General features: G+C 53.0%; 3 protein-coding genes across 3 annotated transcripts; all 3 read left to right on the forward strand.

Moving 5' to 3' along the window:
- Positions 1 to 276: 276 nt before the first annotated feature.
- On the forward strand, positions 277 to 2,157 carry NEUTE1DRAFT_125678 (uncharacterized protein; the record flags this gene model as incomplete). The annotated part of the gene is made up of 2 exons (XM_009857479.1): positions 277 to 390; positions 496 to 2,157. The coding sequence occupies 2 exons, from the start codon at positions 277 to 279 to the stop codon at positions 1,894 to 1,896; spliced, it is 1,515 nt and encodes a 504-aa protein (XP_009855781.1).
- Positions 2,158 to 7,093: 4,936 nt separating this feature from the next.
- Positions 7,094 to 10,716, forward strand: NEUTE1DRAFT_19404 (uncharacterized protein; the record flags this gene model as incomplete). Its single annotated transcript, XM_009856615.2, has 3 exons — positions 7,094 to 8,089; positions 8,155 to 8,748; positions 8,800 to 10,716. 3 exons carry the CDS (start codon positions 7,094 to 7,096, stop codon positions 10,714 to 10,716), a joined length of 3,507 nt encoding a protein of 1,168 aa, XP_009854917.1.
- A 1,516-nt stretch (positions 10,717 to 12,232) lies between these two features.
- Positions 12,233 to 14,486, forward strand: NEUTE1DRAFT_90126 (uncharacterized protein; the record flags this gene model as incomplete). The annotated part of the gene is made up of 4 exons (XM_009857480.1): positions 12,233 to 12,732; positions 12,818 to 13,532; positions 13,597 to 13,796; positions 13,874 to 14,486. The coding sequence occupies 4 exons, from the start codon at positions 12,341 to 12,343 to the stop codon at positions 14,349 to 14,351; spliced, it is 1,785 nt and encodes a 594-aa protein (XP_009855782.1).
- Positions 14,487 to 15,985: the final 1,499 nt, after the last annotated feature.

Here is a 15,985-nt window from a genome sequence, read left to right on the forward strand (position 1 = left end):
TGACAAACTGGAAGGCTGAGACCAGCTGGGAAACTTGGTTCCAACTTCCACTTGTCATCGCGACCATTTTTTCTCATTCTGACAACTCTCGTTTTCCGCCATCCGTTCCAAACGAGGAAAACAAAAAAAGGCCAATCACTTCCCGCCCGGAGCAATGTGTCGTTAGCCGTCGAGCTTCACCCTTCCCATCTCCCACGGCCGCCCATCAAGTCCCGTCATTCTCGAACGTTGGCGCCTTGTTTAGCACGTCGAACGGCTGCTCGACCCTCGCCCTCCATGGCCATCGACTCGACAACAACCCAGAGCTATAAGCAGCTCAAAGAGGACTTTGTCTCAAACCTGTCAGGAGGATCCGTCTCGGAAATCGCACAAGTCTGCGCCGTAGCACCTGTATGAAACAACACCCCCCCCGGGAGGATCGGAATAGGATGCTGCTGTCCGTAGGAATCATGTCACAAGTCGAATGACCGGAGCTAACCGCTGTCTTTCTCCTAGGTCGTTTCGCTCGTCTGGTCCGTCCTCCAAGCTCGACAATCCTTTTTCAGGCCCTACACACCACTAGGCTATGCCATCGACTTTCTCCTCAACGTCGGCGCTCTCCTGCTCTCAGTGACGCTATACTCCTCGGCGCCCCTGCTCCTTAACCTGCTTCTCCTCACAGTCGCCGCCTTTGTCTATCTCGTTCCCGCTCATACCCGAAAGAAGAAGCCCCAGCTTCCTCCCAATGCCCAGTCCAAGAAGAGCTCCTCGGAGCAACCGCTTGGGGTCCTCTCCACCAAGCCCTTCCTGACCAACTACCGCGGCAACATGCTTATCGTCACCTGTATCTGCATCCTTGCCGTTGACTTTCGTCTGTTCCCCCGCCGCTTCGCCAAGGTCGAGACATGGGGCACTTCGCTGATGGACATGGGCGTGGGCTCCTTCGTATTTTCGGCCGGCGTTGTCGCTTCACGGCCGGTCCTCAAGGAGCGCGCCGAGGGCAAGGCCGCACCCCTGAGCACCCGCCTCAAGACATCGCTGCGCCACTCTCTGCCGCTCCTCATGCTGGGCTTCATCCGCCTGCTGAGCGTCAAGGGGCTGGACTACGCTGAGCATGTGACAGAGTACGGCGTGCACTGGAACTTCTTCTTTACCCTGGGCTTCCTACCGCCTTTCGTCGCGTTGTTCCAGTCCGCGCTCAAGGTTCTTCCCTCGTACGCTGGCCTGGCCCTCCTGTTGGGCGTGGTGTATCAGGTGCTTTTGGAGACCACTTCGCTAAAGGCCTACATCCTGACCGGACCGCGAAATGATCTCTTGTCTATGAACAGGGAAGGCGTCTTCAGCTTCTTTGGTTATCTAGCCATCTTTCTTGCCGGCCAAGACACTGGTATGCTCGTTCTTCCGCGGAGCTTGAGCCGCAGCATCAGCGGCAGCAACAACAAGACTAGCGGCACCGTTCAACGTAGGTCTCTCCTGCTCAATATGACCGGTTGGTCCCTCGTCTGGATAGCTCTCTACTTCTTCGCGACCGACTACAAGTACGGCTTTGGCCTGTCCGTGTCCCGCCGCATGGCCAACCTGCCGTACATGCTCTGGGTGGCCGCCTCCAACGCCGTCCTGCTTCTCGCCTTTTACCTTGTGGATGCGCTGCTTTTCCCTTCCTTCTACAGCGCTCAAGATGTCAAGACCGAAAAGGAGCTATATGACATGGCAACGAGCAAGGTGCTGAGGGCGTATAACCGGAATGGGTTAGCCATCTTCTTGCTAGCAAACCTGTTCACGGGACTGGTCAATATGACGGTGCCAACGCTTGATGTCGGCCGGGTGGCGACGGTAGGGATATTGGTCGCATACATGGGTGCTTTGACGGCGGTGGCGGTTGGGTTGGATGAGTACAATTTTACTATCAAGCTGTGAAAATAGTGTGAGGTGATTGTCCGTGAGGTTGATCACATTTTGCGATGCACTCAAAAATGAGGAATCATACTCAATTGGACAACCCAGTAGACGAAACTAGACCATCAGCGTGGCCTCTGTATATGTCATTTTGTGAGAGCGATTGCTGGCATGATCTTTGTTAGGCTATGAAAGAATTCATGTTGGTTACTGTCGTGTAAATTGGGTAATCAACACTGCAAACGGAAGAAGCAGCTGAAAGCAGAGTTTACATAGATCCAGCTCTGGTTCGCTCGTTAATCTGGTACCAGACATCTATAGCTTTACTGAATATTGGAAAGCGTTTGGCTCTCTATCGGGTAGACGCTGTCAGAGTAATACCTATCTCCTGATATTGAAGGCTTTGGAGGAGACGGAGAGAAACACAACAGGACACCTATTAGAGACTTCTGTAGCGTTATGAGCCCTTACTATTTTACTTCTACTATATTATTTACTTTGAACGGAGGATAGTTCCTTCTGAAAAGACCAATAAACCCTCCAAGAGTTCCTTATCCATCTCATGATCGAATAACCAAACTGATCAGAAAACCAGCAGTATCGTATTGTACGTACCGGCCAAACGTAGTCTCTAGTATATATGACAGATGTGGTCCGCATCTGTCAGCCTCTGATGGACCGCTCCGCCGCCACACGTGGCGCAGTCGCTCGGCGCGCGGTCCAAATGGGTGGGTGAGAGTTTGAAAGAAACTTGTACTGTTAACCCTGCACATAACGATCAGCTATATAACGATAATCTGACTATAACGCTCAAGAACACGGTAACGGTGCAGATTAGTATGGGAGTAACGATCAACCTTCGCATTACGATTTCGATCAGATTTCAAAGGCGAGCCGCACCAAAATCGTTATACTTAGGGGGTTCAGTTCAGTTCTGAGACGTCCAGTAACAGGCCGTTACAGCTCATGACGACCCAGAGTGGGTCCTTTGAGCTGTCACCAGTCTTATTATTGGTCCAAAAGCCCAAACTAGCCTGTCTGAGAGTAACGATAATCTGGGTATTACGATCAAGACCTCGGTAACGGACTTGATCGTTATGTGCAGGGTTAACAGTACTACCTAACGCAAGGCAAGGACCATGCAACGAAGTACACGGCAGTCGGTAACGAACTGAGCGAATGAGACCAGGCCGACCGATAAAAGCTGAATGAACTGCGAATCTGAACACACACTGACATAAACAATTCTTCAAAGTTGATGTCCAGGTTGAGAAGGAGGAAGGGGAAAAAAAAAAAAAAAGGAAACGTCACCTGCAAGGCATCGCGTTAACCACTCCGCCAAGGTGACCAACCCGTTATTGGCTGTTTATGGTAGATGGTGCAGTATTTGGACAAGGCGCAACTAAGTATGACTGCCCTGAACATCGCCGCCTCGACGCTTCCAGGTCGATTTCAAACTAGCCACAACGCAACATAGAGCTGCAATCTATCTACTAGTATAACATGTTATGATGAAAGATGCTTGTAGAAGAATTGTAGTATAGACGCCACCGTTCTACTCTTTCTTACATTTTGGAAATTTTCAGGGTGCTACTAGCTCAAGCTTTGCAGTGGATCCGTCATCTGTCGCAGGAGACCTCCTGGAGTTTGAAGAGCCGCCATGCGTAAAAATAAAGTCCGTCAGGGTACCTATCTGTTCATGCATGTTGTTGTTCAGCACATACTAAAATTAATTCCTGACTTGACCGTTCTCCAAGTCCGACTTACCTATGTATGTAAATATGTAAGTACCTAGCTGGGTACGAACCACTCACATGTCCATTACATACGTAATGTGGTATTCCCAGATCTTAAATTGGACATGGAGGGTTGTCACACTTGACCTGCAAGCACTCACTCTGCCCCTTACAGTAGCGTCGTCGTGTCTTGTTTTGTTCTGTAGGTACATTTTCTTTCTCAGTAGTAGCCCTTTGGTCTTTCTCCGCCCTGAACTCCAAACTTTTGGGGGGGGTTCAGGTGTTCGCAGGTTTACGGTGGAATATTGATGTTGATGTACGAGTCGTGTGTAAATCCGGGGTCGGCAGCCGGTTGGGTGTTGGTTGGCTGCGGCCACTTGCCCCATTTTTGGCTTCATTGAGATCTCTCGAGATCGTATACATCATACATACATACCTCTGCAGTATGCGTGTCAGCGAAAGAATTCCCCGGCTGGTTGGGCGCCAGACAAAGAAGGTTCGGCTGGAGTCGCAATCTACAAATCGTCGCTGGAAGGATCAAATAGGGCAATGCAGTGGTGAAACGATCTGACGTTCACTTGGACCCGGTAAACCGTGGTGACATCTGAAAAATAGACGCCATGCGACGGTGAATCAATTGGCCCGTGAACGATCGATACCTCCCTTTTTTTGGCACAAGTTTCCTTTTGGCATCCGGTCTGATATCTGTCCATATGGGTAAAACCCAGGCCTGGTTGTTCTCCTGCTGTCATACAACGTCATTACAGATGTTTCATGAGTGAAAAGGGCGGCAGCCACACCATTCCCCTTGCAAGGATGCGGACCATGCTGGGCGTTCGCATTTTTCCAATGTTGACCTAGACAAAGAAGTTTGGCCGGTTCCATGGAAGACCAAGATCCCTGGAATATGGATCGATTGGCGATCAGTATGGTCCGGGAGGTCAATGCTTTCCAATGCTCCCTGATTCTCCTATGGAACGGGATGGAAAGGGGATTCCTGCGTACGGGATTTTAATCTGGCGGTAAACATGGTCAACACGGCCATACCTCGCGGCGAGAGGCGCAGAAGGCGTTTTAACGAGAGCAGCCCCTTTTGTCGCAGTCTCGGGGTTCTGGTTGCCAATCAACTCCCCCTCGCCAGATGGACTTTTGATATGTTTGAGTGATTAAAATTGCGAATGTAGGCTGTTTGTGAGCCGATTAACCTCGACGCCGGTTTTGAACAGATGTGTGTTCGCTGCACATTTATGCAAGCACTCGCTGCAAGCTGCGAACCTAACCCTTGCGCTTCCCTGATGAGCGATGCGTAAAAGTCTATCCCGAACCGGACAAGCGCGAGGGCTTGCTTCCGGCTACCTTGCTGGTACCCAAAGCCGCCAAACCACAGCCAAACGAAGGTCGACAGTGACGGAGTTACTCGACTTCAAAAGTTGACTTGTAGTAGTGTGGTGAAGCCGTGGAGAGCATTCGGATACGGCAGGGCCGGCCAGGAAATGCGTAGATCATTGGCTCAGATTTCGAAGGTCGGTGGTACATAGCGTGGTTTGTCTGGAGACCGTTGAAATTAGAAAGAGCGGAGCTGGTGAGAGAGAGTCATCTCCTATTCTGCTTAAGCCCAAGTCGACGTCCAGGGTTGAGGACCGGGCTGTGTTGAGCAGCGGGGGGTACGAAGATTTCTTGCATTTGGTCCGTCTTTTTCAAGGTCGGTTGGAGTTGATGTGGTAAGTGGATGAAGTGGGTGAGCGAGTGGGTTTTACGGACTGGAATCGAGATGACGGCAATGCGCGGCCGGTGCATGGCCCAAACAAATCCATTCTGGAAGCTGACAAGGCCTTTGTCTGTCCCAAAGTAGGTGGTCACAGACTGAAACTCGCCAGATTCATGAGATGGATTCCTTTGGAATGAACGATTCCATGTCAAGGGCTGCTGTATTGAAACCTTCACCATGCTGTCGACCATGCGAAGGTAGCATTAGTGGGTCATCCCAAGGTGCTGCACAGACAAGCATTGAGCTGCAGGACCCTAAAGGTAACATAAGGGAAAAACGAGATCAACCGCCGAGTCTTGCGCCCTTATTCATCGGTCTAGTTGGGCGTGGAAACGGAACTGTTGCCCGCCAGTACACTTGCCATTGATGAGAAAGGGCCGAGATATACGCTACAACTGTGATGGATGACATGAGGTCGTGTTTTATTGATTGCTGTAAGATTGGGTGTCATCCCGTTACCTAGGTAGGTACGGCTGTGTAGTGTAAAAGCAGTGGAGAAGGTACCTACTGTACCTTTCTCGACGCCTGGCGCGTCGGTGGGCACATGTACCCGATAGTGCCCCTGGTAACAACCTAGTTTAACAGCAAATGCCCTCGGCTGTCCGCCTGAGTGCACTGCGGGAATGGTGCGCCGAATTGATGACGGCAGCTTGCACTTCCTCATCTAGTTTTTCTTGCCTTACGATTCAAACTAAAGTCAAAAACGCGACTCCTTTGCTACACCACACGATCGAACATTTTCCCTTCCGGTTGCATGCCGGCCTCGACAGAGCGGGAAGGACGGTCATCGTACAGCAAAGTGTCAGGAACACCCTCGGATCCGCCCGTCGCAGTCTCTCAAGAGCCGACTCGGATTCGCCCAACTCCATCGGACCGCTTGTTCTGTGACTGAGAAGAGCCCAAAGCAAACAAGGACTCCCCGGGCCCTGACTGCTGGGTTATCTTCCACTACCACGCGTTGCCGACATTGCATTTGCACCACTTTGACATCCGACGACAGGAGGCACTCAAACCTCAACACCGGTTTGCAATACCCCTCAGAAAGGAACTGCGAAACTCAAGGACCAAGATACCTTAGTAGTGACCGCCGGCCATACGTACAGGTAAGATTTGGTCTAGCCTGTTGGTGAAAACAGCTACAATAAAGGTACTGCATTACTACCGCTAGTGAGGTCGGCTACCTAGTAAGCGGTTGCTTAGTTCTACGGTTGGCTCCCGTCTGTACGCAAACAGCCTGAGGCATTCGGCTCGAAAAAACTTCTTTTTTTTATTTGGTCGTACTGTGTTCCAAAGTGGTAGCCCGTCCCGGACGTGTCAAGCACCATCGTCGCCTTTTTTTTTTCTTTTTTTTTTTTCTTTAATCTCTCCTGTCGCTTTCATTCTTCCTTCCCACCGTCATCCCCAGCTCTGGCTTCTCGGGCTTGCTACTTAGTAGAGGTACCGGACCAAGTTGAGCAAGCCCAGAACAAGCAGACCCCCCCCCCGGGAGACCCAACTGGGACTGGGCAATCCATCGCAGCGTTGCCCACCTGCGTTGGGCCAGAGTAGCAGCCGAGAGCCAGCTCCTTGCCCACACAACATCAAAACATTTGCCCAGTGTCTCCTCTACCTAGAACTAGTCGGTCCGCCGCTTCGCTTCGCACCTCGCTGTCTTCACCGGCGGCCATTTTCACCCCCCGTCTCTCTCTCTCCTCTGCGCATCAGAGGGCGGAAAATGTCTACTGCTTTCCAAACGACGCCAAACCAGTCCATATCAGTATCCGCTACCACGTCGCCGTCCAATCGCCAATATTCGTCGTTCCACCCCGGCCCGACAACGCGAGAAGGCCCCGGCTCCGGCTACTATGCAAACCAGCACAACGCCGGACAATCATCGCCGCACACATCATCGCAACAACACTCCCGAAGACCTAGCGCCTACGACCAACCGACCGGCTTCGAGCCTCACATGAGCGCCCGCACCGCCTTTGCCCAGTCCATCCCGGCTCCCGTGACCTCCATTGCTTCGGACCAACCACCGTCGTCTTCGGACAGAAGGCGAAATAATATGCCTACCGCCGTACCTCCTCGAACATCGTCTCGCCATGACCCAAACACCAGCTCTCGACGCGCCCAACAGGCGGCCGACCGGGCCGCTGCATCTCGACAATCTAATACGAATGGCACCATGGACCCAGCCGTCGTAGACGAGGCTGCCGCTCGGAGCCGTCGACAACATCAAATGACACAGGATGCGCATCAAAGAACGACCAGTTCGCGAGGGAATCCCACGCCAACATCACTACCCGTCCGCTCTCAGCCCAATGCCACCAGCTCGAGACAGCAGTCGTCCAGAGAAGCGAGCGAGATCCTCAACAACATACTAATACAACAACCCGAAATAGATGTAGAGCGGGAGCGGGAGCGATTGGCTCAAGCACAAGCACAAGCTCATGCGCAAGCACAAGCGCAGGCACAAGCGCAGGCACAGGCACAGGCACAGCAGGCGAGTAACTACAACCACCACCACCGTCAAGAGACCGCGTCGCAGGCTGTGGCGGCTCCTGGAGGCGACCACGGAGAGGAAAGTCGGCGTGGTCATAGAAGCCGACACGATCATTCCAAGCGAGAAAAGCACACCAAATTTGGCGACTATATTCTCGGCAATACGATTGGAGAGGGTGAATTCGGCAAGGTCAAGCTTGGGTGGAAGCAGGAAGGCGGCGTCCAGGTACGTAGGACGAATAATGTCTTGCCGCCCATAAATATGCTGTTTACTGATTTACCCATGACCAGGTCGCCATCAAACTCATCAAAAAGGACACAGTAGGCAACAACCCATCTCGCATGGCAAAGATTATGCGGGAGGTTGCGATTCTGAAGCAACTGACCCATCCAAACATTGTTCGGTTACATAAGATGGAGGAGTCTGACAGGCATTATGGTATTGTGCTCGAGTATGCATCGGGAGGCGAGCTGTTTGACTACATCCTCAATCACCGGTATTTGAAGGACAATGCCGCCCGGCGATTATTTGCCCAGCTCGTGTCTGGCGTAGGGTATCTGCATAAGAAGGGTATCGTGCATCGTGATCTGAAGCTGGAGAATTTGCTTCTAGATCGAAACCGCAACATCATCATCACAGATTTTGGGTTTGCCAATACCTTCGATCCCAATCAGGAGCTTTCCGAGGAGGAAGAGCTCAACCTTTCGGATCGCGAGTTTGTCAAGCGCATGGGCCTCGATAAGGTCAATGACGCTGGCTGGCGAAAAGGAGATCTTATGCAGACTAGCTGTGGCAGTCCATGCTACGCAGCTCCAGAATTGGTAGTTAGTGACTCCCTCTACACCGGAAGGAAAGTAGACGTCTGGAGCTGCGGCGTCATCCTGGTGAGTTAGCCCCCCGTCCTGCCGCCTGAACCATAGCTGACGTTAGTTCAGTACGCCATGCTTGCTGGCTATCTCCCTTTCGACGACGATCCGGCGAATCCCGAAGGCGATAACATCAACTTGTTATACAAGTACATCGTCAACACGCCTCTCACGTTTCCCGAATATGTCACGCCACATGCTAGGGATTTATTGCGGAGGATATTGGTACCTAATCCGCGAAAGCGAGCGGATCTCTTTGAGGTAGCCCGTCACAGCTGGTTGAGCGAATATTCGCACGTTGTCGAGTTCATCACGTCCTCCACTACCACACCTAGCGAGATCCAAAACACGACAGTACCTGCCGAGGACGAGGGAGAGCCTCCTCACCTTGCTCGTAGCGCTTCGGTACGCGAGGCGCCGAAGAAGTCAACCGCCTCGCCGGCCATCGGTGGCTTGGTTAGCAAGCAAGGCACTGTGGACCCCGAGGCAGAGGCTGCTTACGCTAAACAGCAGCGCGATAACAAGCGTCGGACAGTACAGGTCGAATATGTTGCTCCGAATACCACAACTCAAAGAGGTGATATTGCGGGACAACAGCAGCCCTCCAGTAACGCCAACAGAAACCGTAACGAGAGTCAGGCACCAGTGGAATCCTCAGACAGTCGCCCAACCACATCGGCCAAGGATAAGCAGCTCTCCCAGGGCCCCTCCGCCCCCAAAGACGCCTACAACAACAAACCCCCGGTTTCCTTGAGAAGACCGCCAAGTTCTCAGCAGAATGGTGGAAATGCTCCCACTACGGGTAACGCAGTGGCTCCTCCTAGGCCGAGCCGTGACGGCCGTCCCACCGCCGACAACCAGTATCTGTCAGGGGCAGCAGGTGCACCAACCCAAAGGCCTACTACTGGCGGGTCCATGCAGTCAGGAAGACCTTCGTACGCCCAACCAGCACCACCTGAAGTCGCTGACGCTAACGTACACGGCAGAATCCAGCAGCCTTCCAAAGGATCCGGCAGCAGTCACTTTGGCGTACCTACAACCACCCCCGCCGAGCAGCAACCGAGCGAAAGCGCCGAATATGGCAGGCCCAGCATCAGCACGGGCTCTAGGTTTGACAAGGTACGGGAAGATGGCGCTGTCAAGGGCCACAAAAGGTCCAGCACTATGGGCGAAATCGGCGGCAAGCTCTTTGGCCGGAGCGGCTCGTTGTTTGGAGGTAGGAAATCCAAGCGACAGCAGGAGCTTCAACAGGCTGGAGAGAAGACCAAGAGGTATCCCCCTGTTAGCATGAACAACTCTATGCCAGGCGGTGAGAATGGCTCTCGGCCGTCCTTGGATTCTAAGCGATCTCGCCGGTCCTTCTCGATGGGAATGGGGAAGAAGTCTTCTGGAGGCAGTATCACTGGTTCCAATGGCTCTCAGGAGAAGTCTAATAAGCGGTTCTCTTTCATCCCCCCTTCGCTATCAAGGGCCTTCGGCTACAACAAAGAGGATGAGCCTCCAGCTCTCGATTCACAACAGGACCTGCCCATCCAGGAGCCCTCATCCGTTGACCAATTTCTGGGCCGGGAACAAAATGTGAGCGCGACCACTGTTGACGGGATGTACACTCAGCTTCAGGACTCGCAACAGGGCTCACCAGCGGTCAACACTCAATACCAATACGGACGACCATCCGCTAGCCAAGGCTTCATGCCCGGGACCATGCCTAACGCTGGATCGGACCCGTCTGTCAACAGCATGCCTCAGGCACCTGGGTCGACTCCTCAACTGCAGGCCATGATACAGCAGGACGGATTATACGATGCCCGCAAGGGTAACAACCGGGCGAATCGAGGTGTTCTGCAAAAGAACAAACGTTTTGTGGACTATGAAGGAGATGGCTTTGCGCGACCTCACGATCACTCCGGCAGCAGCGGTCCTGCAAGAAAGGTTATGGACTTCTTCAGGAGACGCGGCAAGGCTCGGGGTGGTGAAAATAACTGAAGTGATGGCGAAACGGATATACCATCGATATATGAGCTTTTCGCTCGCAGCCGATCAATGAAATAGGGCTGGACATTCGCTTCGTTTTTATTTTCGGCGGCCCTGTGGTGGCTTGCGCGGGACCTGACGGTCGGCTATCTCGACGGCTGGGTTTTGGGTCACGCAGCTTACTTGCGAACGGGAGTTCGTCAATATGCCTTTGTAATCATTCGAGATCGAGCAACGAACAGATCTTAAAAGCCATTTCCCTGATCTCAATTGGCGGCTGAGCGATAGGTCTATATCGAGTCATCTCACTGTTGTATCAGAAATCAGTGGCAACCTCGGATGCGGATATACCCATAGCTACGAATGTTGCTTATATCTACTCATTGCGACGGCTAAAGAAGGGAGACCGAGTGTGTGTGGCGGGGAGAAAGACGGATGTTCCCTCCATGGGCAGGTTGCCATAACGGGGGCTAGGACGGGGCTGCGAAACAAGAAGACATCTTTTGTGCCACTTTTGTAATAAGTTGTTTTTTGTTATTTTTTTTTCTTCTGCATTCTTCTGTCTGTCTTCGTATCTCTCTACTCCTTGTTGGCAAAGGGAGTTACAATCGAATGTGGGATGCCCTCTACTATTGTTTAGCTGGAGTTGTTTTGGTGTTAAAGGTTCCAGAGACTTTCTTTTTCCAGCTTATAGGGCAAGCGGGGGATATGTATGGTAGTGAGTGGTTTTGTCATTGATTATCTATCACCTAGTTTGGCATGCATGAAGGGGCGTACGATATCCTTTCCTCTGCGAACAGTATCAACCTCTATGTACCTGTTGAGATGTCACGGATCATATGGTTATGATTTCTTTTAGCGAAGCCTGTTTACACTTTTGCCGTATTTAACTTGTCATCTTCACATCTTCATGAGCACGCGGAGTAGAAGATAGGTTTGATGTCGAGGAACTGGTGTCTGATGATTCACAAGGAGGAGATGTCGATAAGGGTGTGCATCGAGTGGGCATTCTCTTATGTTGCTCGTGGCGGGCGAAGTTGAGCGATGGCATGCTGCCGACGGCGGGGACCCATGTGCACAAGGTGGCGATTGAGTGGTATGACCATTGTAGGTAAACACTATACTGTGGCGATGAAGTCGTGGAAGTGAGGCTCTTGGAGTTGAATGATGTACCTCTACTGCAAAGTGGAACGGAGTTTGTACATACCCAACCTGCAACGCACTGATTGACGGACCACTGAGCGTGCACGGCCTGTGAGCCCTGGCGTGCCTGGTCCAAAGTCCAAACACGATACCATGAATGGGGAGACCTTGATGGCTAGACCAGACCGTTCACAGCCCCTGAATCCAATGGCTAGACCTACCTGACCTCCAAGGTAAACAAAATCGCGAAATGGTACGTACTGGCAGCCGTTCGCCACTGCCAATTGTTGACTCACAACTGTCAGGCCACCTGCTGAGTCCGGTCCTTATCAGGGTCACCGTACCCCGCCGCCGGGCATTGGATTCCCTTCCGACGGAAGCTTGGAACTGCCCCGCCAAAATTCACCTTTCCGCGTCCGCGAATTCCACTATCAGGTCTCCGCGCCCAATTCACTTTACTACACCACGCTAGTATCGAATTCAACAAAGCAACATGGCCGACAGCGCTGCTACCACTCCCGCACCCCCCGCCGAACAGCAGCCTCCCGCCGCTGCTCCCGCTGCCGCCCCCGCTGCCGAAGGCGCTGAGGGCGAGGGCGAGGGTCCATCCAAGAAGGCGCAAAAGAAGGCTGAGGCCAAGGCCAAGAAGGAGGCCGAGAAGGCTCGCCGCGCTGCTGAGCGTGAGGCCGCTGCTAAGGCTGCCGGCAAAACCACCGGACCGACCGAGGATCTCGCCAAGGACAACTATGGTGTCGTCAAGGAGAGGAAGGGACAATTCGAGCTGTCGGCTGATGTCGAGGATGTCAACTTGAAGAACATTGGCGAGGAGCACGTCGGCAAGGCTGTCATTGTTAGGGCCTGGGTCCAAAATGCCAGAATCCAAGGGTAGGTTTGCTTCTCCGGACCTGTTGTCTGTTCTACAGCCACCAACGCAGCAAGATGGGCTGACCGGCTTCTTACACTGTTACAGCGCCAAGATGGCATTCGTCGAGCTGCGCGAAGAGGGCGCGTGGACCATCCAGGGTGTTTTGGTCGCCAGCAACGAAGGCACGCCTGTGAGCAAGCCCATGGTCAAGTTCGCGGCCGGTATCAACCCCGAGAGTTTCGTCGTCGTCGAGGGTACCGTCCAGAAGCCCCTCGAGCCCGTCAAGAGCTGCAAGGTTTCCAACTACGAGCTGCACATCCGCAAGATCTTCGTTCTCGCCGCTGCCCCCCAGATGCTCGGCATGACTCTGGCTGCCGCCAACCGTCCCATCACCAACTTCAGCGACGAGGAGCCCGCCCCGGAGAAGGCTGCCGAGGATGGTGTCGATAAGCTTTCCATCGCCGCCGAGTCCTCCATCCCCGCCGCCACCATGCTCACCCATCTCGACAACATTATCATGCACAAGCGCGCCCCTGTTCAGCAGGCTATTGCCGATATCCGTATGGAAGTCAAGGATTTGTTCAGGTCCTACCTCAAGAGCCACGGCTTCAAGGAGTTTGAGCCTCCCTGCTTGATCGGTGCTGCCTCTGAGGGTGGTGCCAACGTTTTCCGCATGCCCTACTTCGACAAGGAGGCTTTCCTCGCCCAGTCTCCTCAGTTCTACAAGCAGTTTGAGATTGCTGGCGGCAGGAAGCGCGTATTCAGCATTGGTCCCGTATTCAGAGCCGAGAACTCCAACACCCCAAGACACATGACTGAGGTAAGCTAGGCGAAGGATGTTGGAAATGTAAGGGCAGTTTTGGGGCTGACATGTGTCCTCCTAGTTCACTGGTCTCGATTTGGAAATGGAGACCAAGAAAGACTACAGAGAGGTTCTCCTCATGCTCGAGGGCGTCTTGCTTCACATCTTCCGCGGCATTAAAGAACGCTGCGCGGCCGAGATCGAGCTCGTTCGCTCCGTTTATCCCGCGGAGGAGTTCCTTCTCCCCGAGCCTGGCAAGGAGGTCAGGTTGACCTTTGCTGAGTATGTATTTCCCTAGCAAACCCCACCTGCCCCTGAAAATCGCCATCACCGTGATAGCTGACGCGGCTGAATTCTAGGGGTCAGAAGCTTCTGCGCGAGGAGGGTCCCGAGGAGTTCCGTAACGTGACCGACGATGAAGACATGAGCACCCCTCAGGAGAAGGCCCTTGGCGCCATTGTCCGCAAGAAGTTCAACACGGACTTCTACGTGCTCGACAAGTTTCCCGAGGGTGCGAGACCCTTTTACGCCAAGCTCGACGATGCCAACCCCAAAGTCACCAACGCCTTCGACTTCTTCCTCCGCGGCCAGGAGATCTTGTCGGGTGGTCAGCGTATCAATGACCCCGAGGAGCTCGAGGCCCGCATCATCCAGAAGGGTGTTGACCCCAAGAGCGCCGGAATTAAGGACTACGTCGACGTGTTCAGACAAGCCGGTGTGCCTGCCCACGGTGGTGGTGGCATCGGTCTTGACCGCGTGGTTGCGTGGTTCCTTAACCTGCCTAGTGTCCACCTTGCGGCGTACTACCCCAGGACGCCCAAGAGGTTGCTTCCTTAAATGACTTAATCATCGGTGGGGGAATCGGAAGATGTGCGATTTGTGTTGTGAAGCCACGAAGCGTGTTGGTTTTACTAGATTTTTCACGACATAGAGCTGATGCCAAACAAACAAAAAGTTACTATGATTCTTTGACGATGATACATCTTGCGAGACTTGACGCACGGGTTAGGCTTGACGGACGACGCCTGTCATACGACCACAATGAAGCTAGCTTGAATTCTGCGTTTTTGGTGAGTCGCTCGGGTTATTCGGCCATGAAGACTACCTACTGTAAGGCCTTTGTTACGACTTGGGTATTGCACCACGACAACGGATGGCTGAGGTCTTTGTCAAGGGGAACGGACGTAAGCTGCACCGGCGACCGCAGCTAGGTACCTGCAGCGCATGGGCTTTGCAACCACATGAAGCGATGCCTCGCGCTGCAGTGGGTGGTGTCGTTATCAATGAAAGGTGCACTTAGCTCCGCCATTCCTCTTCATCGAACCAGGCCGTCAATCACAGTAGTATCTTCCTTGCCATCAAAAAGTTACCTTGGTCTCAGTATCAGCGTCTGGTTTCACACTAGGGGGTCGGAGGCTGGGTTACGTGCTGCAATGGCAGGAAGGTGTACATAGGTAGTAAATGGGCCTTGCACTACCTAAAGGTGAAGGTAAGCTAAAGCGTGCCATTTATGCGAAGCAGCCATGGCAGCCACCCTGCAAATGTTGCTTTGCCGACTTCTTGCTTGGACCCAGCCAAACTGCCACATTTGGCTTGTGCAGCTGTCGCATTGACCGCCGCTTTACTTGTATACACATAGATATGCATCACCTCGTCAGCGGCATTGCCAAAGAATTTGGAAGGTTCCATCTCGTCCATCTTTCTGCTGATCGCACGAGTTTGCGGATTGCGACTATTGGATACCAGAACCATAGCTAATCTGCTCACCGTCCGATATGAGCATTGTGTTGCGGACCTGTGAGCTTCATTGGTGGTGCTATAACAACATTGAATGATCAATGCGACCGGTCAAATGACTGCTGAAAAAGGAAAACCGGGGGAAGCTTGGTCGTCCCAATCGATGGGTCATTGCGTGTTCCCACTTCTTCCATGTGTTCCTCTTGTCCACTACACCTCAGTAGTGTAGTGTAAAATAAATTCAAGGGACCTCTTCCACATCATAACAAGCGATACACTTATCCAGCCATACGCCACGTTACGGCAACCACTCAACGCATCTGGATCTGAATCGTGAATCTAGAAAAGACGGAAAGTAGATAGAAGGCTTAAGGGAACGCTCACGTGCCCCAAAGTATAAACTAGGTTGGGTGACATTGGATACCACCCAGGAGCGACTCACGGCAAGCCCTGTTTCCATTCAGCCCTCACCGCCGCGGAGAATACCTATCAACAAACTCCGCCGCATTGGAGTCCGGGATGAGGTCAGCGGGTGGCACGCTTGAACCCTTTCACACCTATTTGAAGTGACGAATTCGGCCTAGCGTGCCGATTGGTGAAGCGAGCCAGCCTCCCGTCTCGCAGCGGCCTCCCAGGGCACTAGGTACCTATACCCAGCCAGTTGGCCCCACCAGGCAACGACAGTCAACGCCAAGCCTGTTGTCGATCCCCCGGTCTTTGCCCCTTCCACCCAC

This window comes from Neurospora tetrasperma, assembly GCF_000213175.1.
Source record: "Neurospora tetrasperma FGSC 2508 unplaced genomic scaffold NEUTE1scaffold_81, whole genome shotgun sequence".
NCBI classification, from domain to species: domain Eukaryota; kingdom Fungi; phylum Ascomycota; class Sordariomycetes; order Sordariales; family Sordariaceae; genus Neurospora; species Neurospora tetrasperma.